This window comes from Entelurus aequoreus, linkage group LG14 (assembly GCF_033978785.1).
Source record: "Entelurus aequoreus isolate RoL-2023_Sb linkage group LG14, RoL_Eaeq_v1.1, whole genome shotgun sequence".
In the NCBI taxonomy this organism is placed as follows: domain Eukaryota; kingdom Metazoa; phylum Chordata; class Actinopteri; order Syngnathiformes; family Syngnathidae; genus Entelurus; species Entelurus aequoreus.
This window is the reverse complement of record NC_084744.1, coordinates 24,925,148-24,945,147: the sequence shown is the minus strand read 5'-3', so window position 1 is coordinate 24,945,147 and position 20,000 is coordinate 24,925,148. Positions and strand designations below refer to the sequence as shown.

General features: G+C 39.0%; 1 protein-coding gene across 2 annotated transcripts in view; it reads right to left on the bottom strand.

Annotated features, from left to right (window-relative positions):
* Positions 1–13,969: 13,969 nt before the first annotated feature.
* LOC133664567 (receptor-interacting serine/threonine-protein kinase 2-like) overlaps positions 13,970–20,000 on the bottom strand; it is a 68,700-nt gene continuing 62,669 nt past the window's right edge. Inside the window, exons 8-11 of one of the 2 annotated variants that reach the window (XM_062069285.1) lie at positions 19,796–19,897; positions 19,617–19,713; positions 19,360–19,539; positions 13,970–16,107 (exon numbers count right to left, since the gene is read on the bottom strand). In XM_062069285.1, the coding sequence (XP_061925269.1) occupies positions 15,722–16,107; positions 19,360–19,539; positions 19,617–19,713; positions 19,796–19,897 (765 nt within the window). In that variant the 3' untranslated portion in view covers positions 13,970–15,721. The remainder of the gene's footprint in view (positions 16,108–19,359; positions 19,540–19,616; positions 19,714–19,795; positions 19,898–20,000) is intronic. The other variant, XM_062069286.1, reaches the window with a different exon arrangement.

Genomic DNA, 20,000 nt, shown 5'->3' with positions numbered 1-20,000 from the left:
CCAGGCCGAGTGAGGCCCGGGCAAAGACTAAATAGCCCTCTGATTAGCGCTCGGGCAACAGGTGCGCGTCCCGAACGCTAACCAGAGGCAGGTGAGCAAAATCTGCCGTCATGGCAACAGAAACAAACACACGTGACACTAAACTGTAAACAAACTGTGATCCGAGCAGCGGATCCTAACAATGTCTCTAGTAAAACTCGTAGAGATACATTAATACAGACATTGGACATATTGCATGTTAGGTTTAGGAGTTATGATTGAAACATTTTTTTTTTTGCTTCAAACACTTTGTTTTAGGATTCTAAGAACATTACTGTCATATTGAGTAAAAAACACAATTTTGTGTTTGCATACCTTACAAAAGCACATGACTCTAGTAAAACTCGTAGAATTACATTAATACAGGCATTATTAGACATATTGCATGTTTGGTTTAGGAGTTATGATTGTAACACATTTTTATTGATTCAAACATTTTCTCCGGGTTCTAAGAACATTAGTCATATTGACTAAAAACTAATTTTTGTGTTTGCAAACCTTAAAAAAGTACATGGATCTAGTAAAACTCACAAATATACATTAATACAGGCATTATTAGACATATTGCATGTGTGGTTTAGGAGTTATGCATGAATAATTGTTTTATTGCTTCAATCGCATTGTATCAGAATTCTAAGATTATTATTGTCATATTGAGTAAAAAACAAAATGTGTTTGCAAACCTTACAAAAGCACAAGTATCTAGTAAAACTCACAAATATACATCAATACAGACATTATTAGACATATTGCATGTTTGATGTAGGAGTTATGATTGAATAAATGTTTTATTGGTTCAATCGCATTATCTCAGTATTCTAAGAACATTACTGTCATATTGAGTAAAAAAATAATTTTTGTGTTTGCAAACCTTACAGAAGCACATGTTTCTAGTAAAACTCACAAAGATACATTAATACAGGCATTATTAGACATATTACATGTTAGGTTCAGGAGTTATTCTTGAATACATTTGTATTGCTTTTTTCGCATTATGTCAGGATTCTAAGAACATTACTGTCATATTGAGTAAAAAACACATTTTTGTGTTTGCAAACCTTAAAAAAGCACATGTCTCTAGTAAAACTCGTAGATATACATTAATACAGACATTATTAGACATATTGCATGTTAGGTTTAGGAGTTATGCGTGAAGAAATGTTTTATTGCTTCAATCACATTGTATCAGGATTGTAAGATTATTATTAAAAACAAATTTTTGTGTTTGCAAACCTTCCAAATCACATGACTCTAGTAAAGCTCGTAGAATTACATTAATACAGGCATTACTAGACATTGCATGTTTGGTTTAGGAGTTATGATTGTAACACATTTTTATTGATTCAAACACATTTTCTCCGGGTTCTAAGAACATTAGTCATATTGACTAAAAACTAATTTGTGTGTTTGCAAACCTTAAAAAAGTACATGTCTCTAGTAAAACTCACAAATATACATTAATACAGGCATTATTAGACATATTGCATGTGTGGTTTAGGAGTTATGCATGAATAATTTTTTTATTGCTTCAATCGCATTGTATCAGAATTCTAAGATTATTACTGTCATATTGAGTAAAAAACACATTTTTGTGTTTGCAAACCTTACAGAAGCACATGTTTCTAGTAAAACTCACAAAGATACATTAATACAGGCATTATTAGACATATTGCATGTTTGGTTTAGGAGTTATGCTTGAATACATTTTGTATTGCTTTGTTCGCATTATCTCTGGATTCTAAGAACATTACTGTCATATTGAGTAAAAAACACATTTTTGTGTTTGCAAACCTTACAGAAGCACATGTTTCTAGTAAAACTCACAAAGATACTTTAATACAGGCATTATTAGACATATTGCATGTTTGGTTTAGGAGTTATGCTTGAATACATTTTATATTGCTTTTTTCGCATTATCTCAGGATTCTAAAAACATTACTGTCATATTGAGTAAAACACTTGCAAACCTTACAAAAGCACATGACTCTAGTAAAGCTTGTAGAGTTACATTAATACAGGCATTATTATATTGCATGTTAGGTTTAGGAGTTATGATTGAAACAATTTTTTTTTGCTTCAATCGCATTGTATCAGGATTCTAAGAACATTACTGTCATATTGAGTAAAAAAACTAATTTTTGTGTTTGCAAACCTTACAAAAGCACATGTTTCTAGTAAAACTCACAAAGACACATTAATACAGGCATTATTAGACATATTGCATGTTTGGTTAAGGAGTTATTCTTGAAGGAATCTGGTCCGAGGATAGCTTCCAATTCTATCCTAAAGTAGCAGTAGAGGTGTAAAACAAGTTGCCTCTATATTGAAGCTATTATCATGTATATCTGATTTATGACACCAAATGACTTCCGAAAATGAATAGATATGATCAAAATAGTATCAATCTACGAAGATTCCTGAGCCATTTTGAGAGATAATGAGGAAGCCAGTCACATGATCGAAGGAACCACAGCGCCCTTCCCCATCAACAACAATGCTAATCAAGCAGACTTTGTGGGAGCCAACAACTACTTTTGGAAAAACTATGATCCAGATCCTTACATTTTTGAGCCCGAACACAAAGAGGATGAGCACAAATGTTTTAGAAGCCGAGTGATGGATGCAGTTTCATTGTGACACTAGCATCCGCAGCATTGCTGGGTGCTAAACATACAAACTAACAATAGCAAACCAGAAAACAAACAAATACTTACTGTAATATTTCCACTCTCGCTGGGATGCAGACCGACGGGACGCTCACATTATCCCGTTTAGATAACGATTCAATCACAATCCTCACGGAGGGTTAAAAAAAGGTTTCTGCAGGAAACACCTGTGGGGTCTATTATCGACCAGCCTGTCAGACTATGGCCACATTTGTCTACTACCAGGTGAGAGATGCATGAATTATAATCAAGAATTTACTTTTTGCAAGTTTGAGACAAAGCAGAAGCAGCCGTCGGCTCAGTGTGTCAACAATAGCAGCGTGAGATAGCATTTGCTCACTGCTATCACTGCACCGCTAAAATAGTCAGTCTGCATTGGCGCTTATAATCAGTGTTGGGACTAACGCGTTACAGTAACGCGTTAGTGTAACGCCGTTAGTTTCGGCGGTAACTAGTAATCTAACGCGTTATTTTTTATATTCAGTAACTCAGTTACCGTTACTACATGATGCGTTACTGCGTTATTTTACGTTATTTTTTATGTAGTATCGGCTAGAAACAGAAGATCTGAGTGTGTTTTATTGCAGCGCTACGGTGTCGTTCTTCTGAATCTCTTGTGTCACACGGAGGCGCGCTGTGTGTGTGTCTGAGTGTGGGGAAAGAGAGGGAGGGAGGGAGGGGTGCGCACAGCAGCATTCGTGAGGGAGAGGCGGAGACAGAGAGAGCGAGAGAGTTGTTAACGCGCATGCGTCGCCAGGCTCAGCTTTTTATCGATAGATTTATCAGATTTAATTTTTTATTATCTATAGCAGGGGTGTCAAAAGTGTGCACCGGAGGCCATTTGCAGCCCACAGCTAATGTTTTAAAGGCCCACAGCACATTCTAAAAATATTATTAAAATAAACAAAAACATAACACAATTGAAATAAAAAAGCTTAAAGGCTAAATGTAATTTAGAAAGAGTTGCAATGTTGACTAATAAAACAAAGCTGTTTTTTTTTCTTTCAAACTGTCATTGCTCAAAACATAATATTGAATCATAATCAATGTTATTATTAATTATAGTACACACACTCTGTCAATTCTATTATATACTCTTTATTTCTAGACTTCTAGGGTGTTTGATTATCACATCACTCTAAATGTATAGACTATAAAGTTCACAAACAAAAAGAGGGATGCTAGTGGGGCAGGCTAATCTTTCCTTATCTCTAAACTAAAACTGGGGAAATGTGTAGAGTGTTCTGGGCTTCAGACAAGATTTTATTTCAGAATTCCTTGAGAGAAAAAACGCCTGGTTAGGCTTTGGTATGTAAAGTTAAAGTTCTTCCTTGGTTTACAGCTATGTTGTTATTATGCTGTTTGTTACTTATGTATGTTATGTTGCAGCTATTTAAAATAGTTTTGTCAATTTGTTCTGGCCTGAAATAAATTGGCCCTTTGAAACATATCTTTACCTTTGTGTGTTGTATGTAGAGCACATTGCTTAGCAGAGTTCAGTGATGCAAATGCATGTCAAGTTGATCAACAGATTGTATTATTCTCCAGTGCAATAACAGTACTGAAATGAAGGCTGTAAGGGCATTAATGGGAGCTTTAAAAAAAAAGAAGGAAAAAAAAAGTAACTAAATAGTTACTTTTCACAGTAACGCATTACTTTTTGGTGTAACTGAGTTAGTAACTGAGTTACTTTTGAAATAAAGTAACTAGTAACTGTAACTAGTTACTGGTTTTCAGGAACCAACCCAACACTGCTTATAATAACATTATCAGTCATATTTGGTTAATTTTAAGGTCACGTCATGTAAATGGATGTTTTTAGAGGGAGTATAATGAGCGCACAGAGAACTCTCGATCTGTTTAATCAATTGTTGGCTATTTATTTACAATTTCGAACGCATAAAAACGCCAAGCATATGTGTTCTTATCTTACTTAAGGATTGTGAATGATAAACAGAGCATTTCTTTCCAATTTTTGTGCAGAAGCCTCACTAATGTGATGTCAATCTCTGAAAATAGCCAAAGGTATGGCTGACGGAATTTGTGGCATTTTGTGATGTTTAAACAGTGTTTTCACATACTTTGCAAATTATAAATACAATTGGATATGGTTTAATGGATACAATACAACTCAATTAAGCATATGAAGTCAATTTGTTCTTCTTCTAGTACTTTTAATAACTTTTTACCTGACATGTTTCGACTGTCATCAGCAGTCTTCTTCAGTAGGGTCACCTGACCACTCGAGTGGTTTGATTCCCGAGCGCGGCCACCGCTGCTGCTCACTGCTCCCCTCACCCTCCAGGGGGTGGAACAAGGGGATGGGTCAAATGCAGAGGGTCATTTCACCACACCTAGTGTGTGAGACTATCAGTGGTACTTTAACTTTAATTTTGAAACATGGTCTGATTAAAATAACATTTGAAAAAGTATATTAAAAATAAAAACATAATAAACCTTTTAGAGCAACTTTTAATAACTGTCAGTTAAACTTCTAAAAATGTACCTGTGGAGGGAAGTGCGTCAGCGCGCCTGCAGGAGCAAAGGTCACTGCCTCTGGCAATGGTGTCGAGGGCGGAGCACCATCAGCTAGGGGGACGACGAGACACAGCTGGCAGGTGATTAGATTTCACAGGTGGTACGTGTTAATCTAATCATTTGTTGTCTTTAAAAGTAAGCAGCCGGGAGCAGAGGAGGAGAGAGGATTGGGAGTGACGGCAACGTCACGACATGCGGAAAGACATTGTTGAAAATCTTGTGACCAACATTAAAACTTTGTTAAACCTGCACGCTTGGCTCTTGTGTCTACAGTGGATCTGATAGGAAGCGACTTCCACAGTACCATAATCTTGGGAACATTAATTGTAATTCTAATTAATGACAATGAATGCACAGTCTGACAGCATAGACTTTTATATCACCCAATCCAAACAACCTTCTCCACCCATGACGCTAATAAACTAACACAAAAAGTCAACACACATGGTCACAAATAACAACCTGCTCACTGAACTTTGTGGATATTATAAAAAAACATCCAACCGCAAAACATAATTCAAAATGACACCCATTTAAATGATGGGAAAAATGCTCTCTCTCCACACTTATCCATCCATGGATAGCGCAGTTTAGCTGCTTGATGTTTCTGATTGATTACAAAACTTTAAGGAGGTTGTCACGCAAGTAAACAAGGTAGGAGCCGAACTTTCACATACTCTTAAAGGCCTAATGAAATGAATTTTTTTTTATTTAAAGGGGGTAGCAGATCCATTCTATGTGTCATACTTGATCATTTCGCGATATTGCCATATTTTTGCTGAAAGAATTTAGTAGAGAACATCGACGATAAAGGTCGCAACTTTTGGTTGCTGATAAAAAAAGCCTTGCCTGTACCGGAAGTAGCGTGACGTCACAGGTTGAAGGGCTCCTCACATTTCCCCATTGTTTACACCAGCAGCGAGAGCAATTCGGACCGAGAAAGCGACAATAACCCCATTAATTTGAGCGAGGATGAAAGATTTGTGGATGAGGAACGTGAGAGTGAGTGCAGGACGTATCTTTTTTCGCTCTGACCGTAACTTAGGTACAAGGGCTCATTGGATTCCACACTTTCTCCTTTTTCTATTGTGGATCACGGATTTGTATTTTAAACCACCTCGGATACTAGATCCTCTTGAAAATGAGAGTCAAGAACGCGAAATGGACATTCACAGTGACTTTTATCTCCACGACAATACATCGGCGAAGCACTTTAGCTACGGAGCTAACGTGATAGCATCGTGCTTAAATGCAGATAGAAACAAAATAAATAAGCCCCTGACTGGAAGGATAGACAGAAGATCAACAATACTACCAAACTCTGGACCTGTAACCACACGGTTAATGCTGTACCGCCTGGCGAAGCCTAGCAATGCTGTTGCTAACGACGCCATTGAAGCTAACTTAGCTACGGGACCTCGACAGAGCTATGCTAAAAACATTAGCTCTCCACCTACGCCAGCTCTCATCTGCTCATCAACACCCGTGCTCACCTGTGTTCCATTTAAAATTGCACTTTATAAGTTATCCCGGCCGTATTGGCATGTGTTGCAATGTTAAGATTTCATCATTGATATATAAACTATCATACTGCGTGGTCGGTAGTAGTGGGTTTCAGTAGGCCTTTAATATTCCATTATATTAATTACTAGTTATATGTCCATTATACAAACGTGTATATTATAAGATAGATAGATAGACAGATATATGTTTAGGCTATATATATGTGTGTATACTGTATATATGTGTGTGTATATATATATTCTTACTTTACATGCAGTTTGCTTTCGGCCCCCGGCCGAATATATCTTAGCCAAATGCAGCCCATGAGTCAACAAGTTTGTACACCCCTAAACTAAGATGTTGCTGTAGCTTGCTTACTTCAGATGCAGCCATGTGTTCAATTGATTTAATTATACTAGTGGTGTTCCTCAAGGTTCCATTTTATTTCCTCTCTTTTTTTTTCATCATTTGGGCTGCGAGTTCATTTAAAAAAAACTTGTGAGAGACTCATATTTTTGTTGTGGACTTTTAAAAACACTCGAGTGCTGCAGAGATTGAAAACACTTTACAAAACTCAAAACCAGTGAAGTTGGCACGTTGTGTAAATGGTAAATAAAAACAGAATACAATGATTTGCAAATCCTTTTCAAGCTATATTTAATTGAATAGACTGCAAAGACAAGGTACTTGACGTTCGAACTGGTAAACTTTATTTTTTGCAAACATTAGCTCATTTGGAATTTGATGCCTGCAACATGTTTCAAAAAAAGTTGGCACAGGTGGCAAAAAAGACTGAGAAAGTTGAGGAATGCTAATCAAACACTTATTTGGGACATCCCACAGGTGAACAGGCGGGTGCCATGATTGGGTATAAAAGCAGCTTTCATGAAATGCTCAGTCATGCACAAACAAGGACGGGGCGAGGGTCACCACTTTGTGAACAAATGCGTGAGAAAATTATCCAACAGTTTAAGAACAACATTTCTCAACTAGCTATTGCAAGGAATTCAGGGATTTCACCATCTAAGGTCTGTAATATCATCAAAAGGTTCAGGGAATCTGGAGAAATCACTGCACGTAAGCGGCAAGGCCGAAAACACACATTAAATGCCCGTGACCTTCGATCCCTCGGGCGGTACTGCATCAAAAAGCGACATCAGTGTGTAAAGGATATCACCACGTGGGCTCAGGAACACTTCAGAAAACCACTGAGTAACTACAGTTGGTTGCTACATCTGTAAGTGCAAGTTAAAACTCTACTATGCAAAAAGCCATTTATCAATAACTTGCACCCGATTATAGCACTGAGGTTTGTGATGAGAAAGGAGATAACGAGGGCGGTCAGACGTAGAAAGCATTTAATGAAAGAGTTTTACAAATCACTGTTTAACATCAGTCTTAACATACAAAACATTGTAAGTAGAAAATGTCACAAAAATGCTTCTTTGCATAATTGTCAACATGACGCGAAGATAAAGGAAGTAGGTCAAACAACACCATACCGTTGTCATGCATTCGGTGCATTAACACACACAAAGGTAAGGTTCTCGACCCAACCGCGGAAACATTGCTAAAACGTTTGGCACAAACCTCAGCTTCCTCAACCGTCCACGCTTGTGCTGCTAAAAATAACCGGTGCCCAGAAGTTTTTGGAACTGAAACTTGCCAAACACAACCAAGAATGTAAATCCTTTTTTTTTTTTGTTCACCAAAAAAGAGAAACAAGTAGTACTGCGTTGACGTGCGCTCAAGGAAGGAATGGCATTATGACACAACAATGAATAATCACATACAATTAAAATATGTCCATTTAGCCATAATTATATTTTTTGTAAGATTCCAATTATTTTCTTAAGTAAAATCCGCTGAATTTGAACTTTTTTTTAAACAAATACAATGCAGAAATACACTATATTGCCAAAAGTATCAGGTGTCCTAATCACTTGGCCCGGCCACAGGTGTATACAATCAAGCACTAAGGCATGGAGACTGTTTCTACAAACATTTGTGAAAGAATGGGCCGCTCTCAGTGATTTCCAGCGTGGAACTGTCATAGGATGCCACCTGTGCACCAATTTCAGTCGTGGAATTTCTTCGCTCCTAAATATTCCAAAGTCAACTGTCTGCTTTATTATGAGAAAATTGAAGAGTTTGGGAACAACAGCAACTCAGCCCGCAGTGGTAGGCCACGTAAACTGACAGAGAGGGGTCAGCGGATGCTGAAGCGCATAGTGCAAAGACTTTCTGCACAGTCAGTTGCTACAGAGCTCCAAACTTCATGTGACCTTCCAATTAGCCCACGTACAGTACGCAGAGAGCTTCATGGAATGGGTTTCCATGGCCGAGCAGCTGCATCTAAGTCATACATCACCAAGTCCAATGCAAAGCGTGGGATGCAGTGGTGTAAAGCACGTCGCCATTGGACTCTAGAGCAGTAGAAACGCCTTCTCTGGAGTGATGAATCACGCTTTTCCACCTGGCAATCTGATGGACCAGTCTGGGTTTGGAGGTTGCCAGGAAGCGGTACATTTCGGACTGCATTGTGCCGAGTGTGAAATTTGGTGGAGGAGGAATTATGGTGTGGGGTTGTTTTTCAGGAGTTGGGCTTGGCCCCTTAGTTCCAGGGAAAGGAACTTTGAATGCTCCAGGATACCAAAATGCTTCCAACCTTGTGGGAACAGTTTGGAGCGGGCCCCTTCCTCTTCCAACATGACTGTGCACCAGTGCACTAAGCAAGGTCCATAAAGACATGGATGACATAGTCTGGTCTGGACATACTTGCCAACCTTGAGAGGGGGCGGGGGGTGTTGAGGGGCGGGGTTGGGGGGTCGGGGTTTGGTGGTAGCGGGGGTGTATATTGTAGCCCGGAAGAGTTAGGGATGCAAGGGATTCTGGGTACTTGTTCTGTTGTGTTTATGTTGTGTTACGGTGCAGATGTTCTCCCAAAATGTGTTTGTCATTCTTGTTTGGTGTGGGTTCACAGTGTGGCGATATATTTGTAACAGTGTTAAAGTTGTTTATACGGTCACCCTCAGTGTGACCTGTATGGCTGTTGATCAAGTATGCCTTGCATTCACGTTCGTGTGTATGCAGAAGCCGCGTCGACAGGTTGTAGAGGACGCTAAAGGCAGTACCATCACGGCACGCCCTTAATATTGTTGTCCGGGTGAAAATCGGGAGAAATTCAGGAGAATGGTTGCCCCGGGAGATTTTCGGAAGGGGCACTGAAATTCGGGAGTCTCCCGGGAAAATCGGGAGGGTTGGCAAGTATGGGTGTGGATGAACTTGACTGGACTGCACAGAGTCCTGACCTGAACCCGATAGAACACCTTTGGGATGAATTAGAACGGAGACTGAGAGCCAGGCCTTCTCGACCAACATCAATGCGCTTATAGAAGAATGATCGAAAATTCCTATAAACACACTCCGCAACCTTGTGGACAGCCTTCCCAGAAGAGTTGAAGCTGTAATAGCTGCAAAAGGTGGACCGACATCATATTGAACACTATAGGTTAGGAATGCGATGGCACTTCAAGTTCATATGTGAGTCAAGGCAGGTGGCCAAATACTTTTGGCAATATAGTGTATTTATTATGCACCATGACTTTCTCCAGCCTGTGTAATGTATTTCATGTAAAGGTGACATCATTATTCTTGAGGAATTGCAGATGAATGTTATAAGCCGGGCCGCCCTTCCATACATGGAGATCTCACGCTGTGCCCAGGCGAGAAGAAATATCAATTGATGAATGGGAGGGTGCTTCATATGACATTTTACTGCAAACGTACCCTTAGCCCCTTCCTGCCCCATCACTGTTAAGAATATAGTAAGAAAGGGATTCATATGGCTCCATTTCTGGGTGAATCTCACGTGAAAGTAACGGGACGTTACACACTAAAAAATGCTGGGTTATTTTGATAACCCAATTAATGAGTTACATTTTGGAGTTATTTTTATGAAGAGAAATACATTTTGGGGGTTAAAAGGGTGTTATTTTAACTACATTTCTGGGTTTTCAAAACTATGAACCTTTTTTGGGTTGTTTTTCAATGAGTGATGCATTTTTGGGTAAAAGGCTTTTTTTTTTTTAGTAAAAATGTAGTTTTTTCTTGAAGGGAAATTTATTATGGATTCATCTCATTAACATTATTTACAATCACACATTTTATGTACATGAACATAATGCAGAGGATAATCTCACCACACCTAGTGTGTGACAATCATTGGTACTTTATATTTCAGCATGCTGTATAGAACTACTATGATGACTAGGACGGCAATTCTTGTATAAAAAAAAAATGTCACTCATATCTTGCTTTTGAGTATATTTTAATGGAATGAAAATAATTTAGATCAGTAGTTGGGAAGGAGTAGGAGAAACCAGCAGTAAAATGTATCATTTTTAATATTCAATCAATCAATCAATGTTTAAAGGGCTATTGGGTCAAGGAGCGCAACCCAATAGTTGGGTTTGGAACAACCCAACATTGTAGTGAGCATAACTCAGCTTTTGTGTTAAATAAATTCAACCCTATAGTTGGGTTATGAATCAACCAACATTAACTTAGCATAACTCTTTTGGTTAAATAATTCAACGCAAAAGTTGGGTTAAATTTTTTTTACCCAAAATGTTGAGTTAAAATAACTCAAATAAGGGGTTCATCATTTTCTTAACCAGCAGTAAAAAATAACTAAATTTTAACCCAACATGTTTTAGTGTGTAGTAATTTTGCAATGCAGTCGGCTGAAAATTATGGAAAGCACCACTCTACATACTCTGAAATTGCCACACAACACATTTTAAGATAGTCAACACTACTGCTATCTGGTGGGTAAAGTGGATATTGCACCCTCCCGATTCGTCACGTTTCATATGTCGGGTAAACCGTGACAAATAAATCCCCTTCCTCCTATGTGATTTCCCCAGATGGTCTCAGTAGCTTTGTTGATGCTTGTCTTAAAGGCCTGTGTTACTGCGTTCAAATTCCAGTTGACGTTGATTTATGAACTTTACTATTAAGATTTCAAGCTTGTGTTAAAGAAGTATTAAAAAAAGCATTTAACATACATAAAAAAGCGTGAATCATTTTGTTATAAGGGGGCGCCAAATAAAATTGGTCATATGGCGAATTCACTTTTAAAACTGAACACGTTTACTACAGCAACAAAGCACATTTGCATACAAATGAACGTAAGAGCAGTTTTAGGAAGAAAAAAAGGACCAATGAGTGTATTTAAAAACAACATTTTTGAATTGTGTTAACATTGAGTAGAGAGCAATTTAAAGTAAAAAAAACAAAAAAACAATTGACAATACAATTTGATTACTAGTGTATATCGAGGGCTCACTTTGAGGAAGTGTAGGACATGAGGAAGAGAGCGAGGTCAGCGAATACACACACGGAAGAAACCCTTACGGTTGATAAAAAGGTTTTGTATGTAGAAAATGTGAAGAATGAGGAGAGGCTGCACCCATTAATGCACTGGAAGAGATTACTGCACTTGTATTTATCTCCTCACAGGCACTGGTACACATGTGAAATTCCTATCCTAGTCTGCCAAGTGTCACTATGTATTCAATAACAGGACACAGATACTCCATAATGTACTGTACAAACTAGTACTCCAATAATAAGAAATGACCCGGAGCAGGGGTGTCCAAACTTTTTGACTTGGGGGCCGCATTGGGCTAAATATTTTTTATGTACGGTATATCTATATGTATGTATGTATATAATATATATATATATATATATATTAGGGCTGCAACAACTAATCGATTAAATTCGATTATAAAAATAGTTGCCGATTAATTTAGTCATCGATTCGTTGGATCTATGCTATGCGCATAGGCAACTTTTTTATTTTTTTTATTTTTATTATAATTATTTGTTTTGTTTTTTATAAACCTTTATTTATAAACTGCAACATTTACAAACAGCTGAGAAACAATAATCAAAATAAGTATGGTGACAGTATGCTGTTTTTTTCCAATAAAATACTGGAAAGGATAGAAATGTAGTTTGTCTCTTTTATCCGATTAGTAATCGATTAATCAAAGTAATAATCGACAGATTAATCGATTATCAAATTAGTTGTAGCCCTAATACATATCTATATATAATATATATAAACATGTACATTTATATACGTGTGTGTATATATGTATAAAATGTGTATATATACTGTATACAGTACAGGCCAAACGTTTGGACACCTTCTCATTCAATGCGTTTTCTTTATTTTCATGACTATTTACATTGTACAAACCCCGTTTCCATATGAGTTGGGAAATTGTGTTGGATGTAAATATAAACGGAATACAATTATTTGCAAATCCTTTTCAACCCATATTCAATTGAATGCACTACAAAGACAAGATATTTGATGTTCAAACTCATAAACGTTATTTTTTTTTTTGCAAATAATAATTCACTTAGAATTTCATGGCTGCAACACGTGCCAAAGTAGTTGGGAAAGGGCATGTTCACCACTGTGTTACATGGCCTTTCCTTTTAACAACACTCAGTAAACGTTTGGGAACTGAGGAGACACATTTTTTAAGCTTCTCAGGTGGAATTCTTTCCCATTCTTGCTTGATGTACAGCTTAAGTTGTTCAACAGTCCGGGGGTCTCCGTTGTGGTATTTTAGGCTTCATAATGCACCACACATTTTCAATGGGAGACAGGTCTGGACTACAGGCAGGCCAGTCTAGTACCCGCACTCTTTTACTATGAAGCCACGTTGATGTAACACCTGGCTTGGCATTGTCTTGCTGAAATAAGCAGGGGCGTCCATGGTAACGTTGCTTGGATGGCAACATATGTTGCTCCAAAACCTGTATGTACCTTTCAGCATTAATGGTGCCTTCACAGATGTGTAAGTTACCCATGTCTTGGGCACTAATACACCCCCATACGATCACAGATGCTGGCTTTTCAACTTTGCGCCTATAACAATCTGGATGGTTCTTTTCCTCTTTGGTCCGGAGGACACGACGTCCACAGTTTCCAAAAACAATTTGAAATGTGGACTCGTCAGACCACAGAACACTTTTCCACTTTGTATCAGTCCATCTTAGATGAGCTCAGGCCCAGCGAAGCCGACGGCGTTTCTGGGTGTTGTTGATAAACGGTTTTCGCCTTGCATAGGAGAGTTTTAACTTGCACTTACAGATGTAGCGACCAACTGTAGTTACTGACAGTGGGTTTCTGAAGTGTTTCTGAGCCCATGTGGTGATATCCTTTACACACTGATGTCGCTTGTTGATGCAGTACAGCCTGAGGGATGGAAGGTCACGGGCTTAGCTGCTTACGTGCAGTGATTTCTCCAGATTCTCTGAACCCTTTGATGATAATACGGAGCGTAGATGTTGAAATCCCTAAATTCCTTGCAATAGTTGGTTGAGAAAGGTTTTTCTTAAACTGTTCAACAATTTGCTCACGCATTTGTTGACAAAGTGGTGACCCTCGCCCCATCCTTGTTTGTGAATGACTGAGCATTTCATGGAATCTACTTTCATACCCAATCATGGCACCCACCTGTTCCCAATTTGCCTGTTCACCTGTGGGATGTTCCAAATAAGTGTTTGATGAGCATTCCTCAACTTTATCAGTATTTATTGCCTCCTTTCCCAAATTCTTTGTCATGTGTTGCTGGCATCAAATTCTAAAGTAAATGATTATTTGCAAACAAAAAAATGTTTATCAGTTTGAACATCAAATATGTTGTCTTTGTAGCATATTCAACTGAATATGGGTTGAAAATTATTTGCAAATCATTGTATTCCGTTTATATTTACATCTAACACTATTTCCCAACTCATATGGAAACGAGGTTTGTAGATTGTCACTGAAGGCATCACAACTATGAATGAACACATGTGAAGTTAACTGAAATTGTTTGCACTTCACAGAAGTGAATACAAAGAATATAAAGCATGTTTTCAGTTATTTCACCTTTTTTTGTTAAGTACATAACTCCACATGTGTTCATTCATAGTTTTGATGCCTTCAGTGACAATCTGCAGTGTAAATAGTCATGAAAATAAAGAAAACCCATTGAATGAGGAGAAGGTGTTTCCAAACTTTTGGCCTGTACTGTATATTAATATAATGGATATATAATTAATGATTAACATAATTCGATATTAAGAGTATGTAAAAGTTATACCTTGTTTACTTTTGTGACAACCTTCTTAAGTTTTAGTAATCATTCAGAAATATCAAGCAGCTAAAATGCTACGTGCGGAGAGGGTTTCGCATTTTTCCCATCCTGCATTGTAATGGATTTAAATGGGTGTAATTTTGAACTATGTATGGTGTTTTAACTTTTCTTTTAATGTCCACAAAGTTCAGTGAGCAGGTTGTGTTATGTTACATGGTCAACATACATGTGTGACCTTGTGTGTGTGTATTCAGTTTTTGTGTTGATTTGCAGTTTGCACCATGAGTGGGAAAAGGGCATATAAGTAATTGCTGTACTGTGTACACTTCAATGTACAATTCATGGTCATTGACCTGATTTACACACATTCTCAGCTGATTAAGCTAAAGTTGTTGGCACTCCGTGCACCAAATTCCTCATCAAACTCATGCCGTCTCGTGGGCCACACTGAAGCTTCCACATGCCGAAGTTTGGACACCCTTGACCTGGAGACTCAAAGTAGATCAACTCTATTTTTTACAGCATGTTCTCAGCATCTTAAAGTGCTTCAATAACATAACAACCATTATTATGGTGCTGAGAATATAGGCGTTAGCAAAATTCATAAAATAATCCCAAAAGAAGTAAAACCCCTGTTTTGAATTAAGGGACTATAAATAAATCAGTCTTAACACAGAACTTTTGGAATATAAAATCAGTCAAATTTCTTTCGATAATACAAAAGCCAAGTGCTTGTGGCATAAACACTGACATGAAGTACAAAAAAAAAAGACCCAGCAAAGTGAGAGTCCATTTGGCAGTCTACTCTTACATGTTCCTCTGGATGTTGTAGGACACGGGGAGTGGCGGCGCGCTGGGTGTCGTTACTGTGGTGGCAGAGGTGATCTCGTTAGGGTACGGTTGCAGGCCCGTCTGCTTGTTGCGGTGCAGCTTCAGGACGACAACGCGGCAGAAGTCTTCACTGTGCCTGTGGCAGTTGTCCAGCAGCTGGCGCACCTTAGCAGCACGGGTGGGCTGGTTGACCACCAGTTCGTAATCCTCGCTCATCAGCATGGAGCGTGCCAGGAGGGCGTCCAAGCTCTGGTTGAGGCAGGCTTCCGTCATCTGTGCGACGATCTCTTCGCGCCGTGTTGAGACCCACTGACCGATAGGACCCTGCGACGGCGGCGAGCAGCACAACAGAGGAGAATTCTCTGCATGGAAGGATGAAAATAATTTGGAAAATACATTAATGGCAGTAAAATATGGAGGGCCAAACAGGGCAAAATGATATTACTTTAAAGGCCTACTGAAACCCACTACTACCGACCACGCAGTCTGATAGTTTATATATCAATGATGAAATCTTAACATTGCAACACATGCCAATACGGCCGGGTTAACTTATAAAGTGCAATTTTAAATTTCCCGGGAATCTTCCGGCTGAAAACATATCGGTATGATGACGTTTGCGTGTGACGTCACGGGTTGAAGCAGACATTTTGGAATAGCACGGTGGCCAGCTTAAGTCGTCTGTTTTCACCACATACTTCCACAGTATTCTGGACATCTGTGTTGGTGAATCTTTTGCAATTTGTTCAATTAACAATGGAGACTGCAAAGAAGAAAGCTGTAGGTGGGATCGGTGTATTAGCGGCTGGCTGCAGCAACACAACCAGGAGGACTTTGAGTTGGATAGCAGACGCGCTACCGTGAGTACAGCTTTGGCTTCCAAACATTTGATCGCTTGCCCGTACGTGCGTGCCGCTATGTACATGTCACGTACGTAACTTTGGGGAAATATATGTTTCTTGCCGACTCTGATGGCGGCCGGGGTGTCGTCGAAAGCTACAACGCCGTCCGCTGCCGCTCCGCTGTCCTCACCTGTCTGGGTTGACTTCCTCAGTCTCCAGGCCGCCGACCGCACCGATCATCGTGGTGAAGTCCTTCGTCGCACCGTCGGTCGCTGGAACGCAGGTGAGCACGGGTGTTGATGAGCAGATGAGGGCTGGCATAGGTGGAGAGCTAATGTTTTTAGCATAGGTCTGTCGAGGTCCCGTAGCTAAGTTAGCTTCAATGGCGTCGTTAGCAACAGCATTGCTAGGCTTCGCCAGGCGGCACAGCATTAAACGTGTAGTTACAGGTCCAGGGTTTGGTAGTATTGTTGATCTTCTGTCTATCCTTCCAGTCAGGGGCTTATTTCTTCTGTTTCTATCCGCAGTTAAGCACGATGCTATCACGTTAGCTCCATAGCTAAAGTGCTTCGCCGATGTATTGTCGTGGAGATAAAAGTCACTGTGAATGTCCATTTCGCGTTCTCGACTCTCATTTTCAAGAGGATATAGTATCCGAGGTGGTTTAAAATACAAATCCGTGATCCACAATAGAAAAAGGAGAAAGTATGGAATCCAATGAGCCCTTGTACCTAAGTTACGGTCAGAGCGAAAAAAGATACGTCCTGCACTGCACTCTAATCCTTCACTCTCACTTTCCTCATCCACAAATCTTTCATCCTCACTCAAATTAATGGGGTAATCGTCGCTTTCTCGGTCCGAATCGCTCTCGCTGCTGGCGGCCATCATTGTAAACAATGGGGAAATGTGAGGAGCCCTTCAACCTGTGACGTCACGCTACTTTCGGTACAGGCAAGGCTTTTTTATCAGCGACCAAAAGTTGCAAACTTTATCGTCGATGTTCTCTACTAAATCCTTAAAAGCAAAAATATGGCAATATCGCGAAATGATCAAGTATGACACATAGAATGGATCTGCTATCCCCGTTTAAATAACAATATTTCATTTCAGTAGGCCTTTAATCTGTCATTAACTACTGTAAATTCTGGATTATAAACCGCTAATTTTTTCCTATACATTGAACCCTGCGGCTTATAAAACGGTGCAGCTAATTAATGGATTTTTTCTTCACTGACAGCCATAAAACAACAAGCAAATAGACTAAAAAGGTGGATGAGTTCGCTCACTGCAGGTGCTGCAGTGTCCTTCTATTTAGTGCTTCCAACCAGAAGTACAAGTGCCGTTTAATCTTTTAGCCATCCATAGCCTTCCTACTCGTATGGGTTCTTAATTAATCACTCCAAGCAATGTTTGTAAGTTTTACAATACAACTAAAACAATTCTTACTCACTAAACCGTCCCATTTGTGATGTCTGTAGGAGTGTTTTCATGCATGTTTGTACGTGCTATCGTTTTGTAATGAAGCTAGCGTCATTGGCATTAGCTAATATGCTAACATGTTTACTGGTGTCTTTGTTAGTATTATTAACTTACAATGGCATTCTTTTTATATTCTTACAGTTTCACAAATTCCTCAGTAATTTTACCAAGACATCACTGTGGAGTTATTGAGTCTGTTTAGCTGATTGGAAAACAAGCTAGTTTCCGCAGCTAGTGGGTCCATTACGATTGTTGAGTATTAAACTCTGCGACTGTTTTTTTCGGATATTGACCACGTTGGGGTTCCGGTCAGAGAACACATAGTCATCATTTGGACTCTTCCAACTTTAACTGTGCATATCGGTTTAGGTTCATTTAGTATCTGTAAACCACAAGCAAACACCCATCAACATATATGTCATCTAACTAAACAACAATATATATATATATATATATATATATATATATATATATATATATATATGCCTATAGATAGGCTCAAAGTAAAGTACTAGAGACATAATATATTGCATTTTCACAATGGCATGTGAAGCTAGCCACATTAGCAGCAGCAAAGCTATCCTTAACAGGGAGATGTTAGCTCGTAGCATTCTGACAACACAGCACCAATAATATTCATAAAACACCACTAAATGTTACACAAACACAGTGATGTCTATTAATATACTAAATTAGTTTTATATAATAATCAACATACTCACATCGTCAAAGACTAGAGCACCGATTAAACGTAGCAGAGAAACAAGTCACCACACATTAACACACGTCAAAAGGGAAGCGGAAGTGACACCTACAGGAAGGAAGCGGAAGTGACACTGTCAAGAAATGCTTCAAAATAAAGTATCTGAAACGTAGATAACATGGAGAATTCTTAACAACGATTACTTCGGTTTTGTTTAATCAGCCGTTTTACTGCCATGTTACAAGCACCATTTAGAAACATTTTAGGTATGTAAATAAACATTTACAAAATATTTCTGTGTAAATAACTAATTTCCTAATGTATATATCTGCGGCTTATAGACCGGTGCAGTTAATTTCAAAGCATTTAACAGTATTTTTTCCTGAGTAAAATACTGCAATCAAAATTGACAGTAACCTAACAACAAATTACTGTAATCAGTAGATACCCTTTTATTTCACAGCATTTAACTGCACAGTAAATTACTGTACATTTGACTGTAAAAGTGATGCAATTATTAGTCATTAATTTGCTGTGGATTAATAATGATTTTGTCCTACTTGGCGCTTCATAGTAAAATCTGCTTGAACCTTGTTGATGACTCTTTGCACAGTTTGCAGTGAGAGTGAAGCCATCCAGCTGGGTCTGGACCTCCAGTATAGGAAGCTCAGGTTTGTCTATGAGCCTGATGCTCTGGAAGCCATTAGCACAGGGGTCCTTCAAAGACTCAGGGAGCTCCAGCGTATGAGCGACTGACAGTGGGGCGCCCTCTACAGGAGCACAAATACAAGCGAAAAATGAGCAGAAGCCTAATATAATAATATGTAATTGATCAATAATGTATAACCTTTGGAAGGTTCCATGTTGCTGCTGGTGAGGGCGCCTGGCAGTGATATGTCCGTTTCCTGGGAGGAACAAGAGCCTGATCCTGAGGTGGCGCTGTCCTGTCACACAACAATGATATTTGTAATAAGTGCTTGTATTTTCAATTAATTGCTTTTTATACGCAGTAGGATCTGGACTGACCGGCCAAGGCCAAGCCATGTCTTTAAGCCTTGTCAAAGTTCCGTTCTCAGACGTCTTTTTGCTCCCTGGCTGTGCTGAGCAACAGCTGGCTCTCCGGACCAGCTGTTGATTAAAAGGAGGAGAATAAGTTCCGCTGACTGATCGAACCAGGAAGGGAAATCACAACAGACATACCAAATGACGACGAGAGAGTCATAGAAGAGAA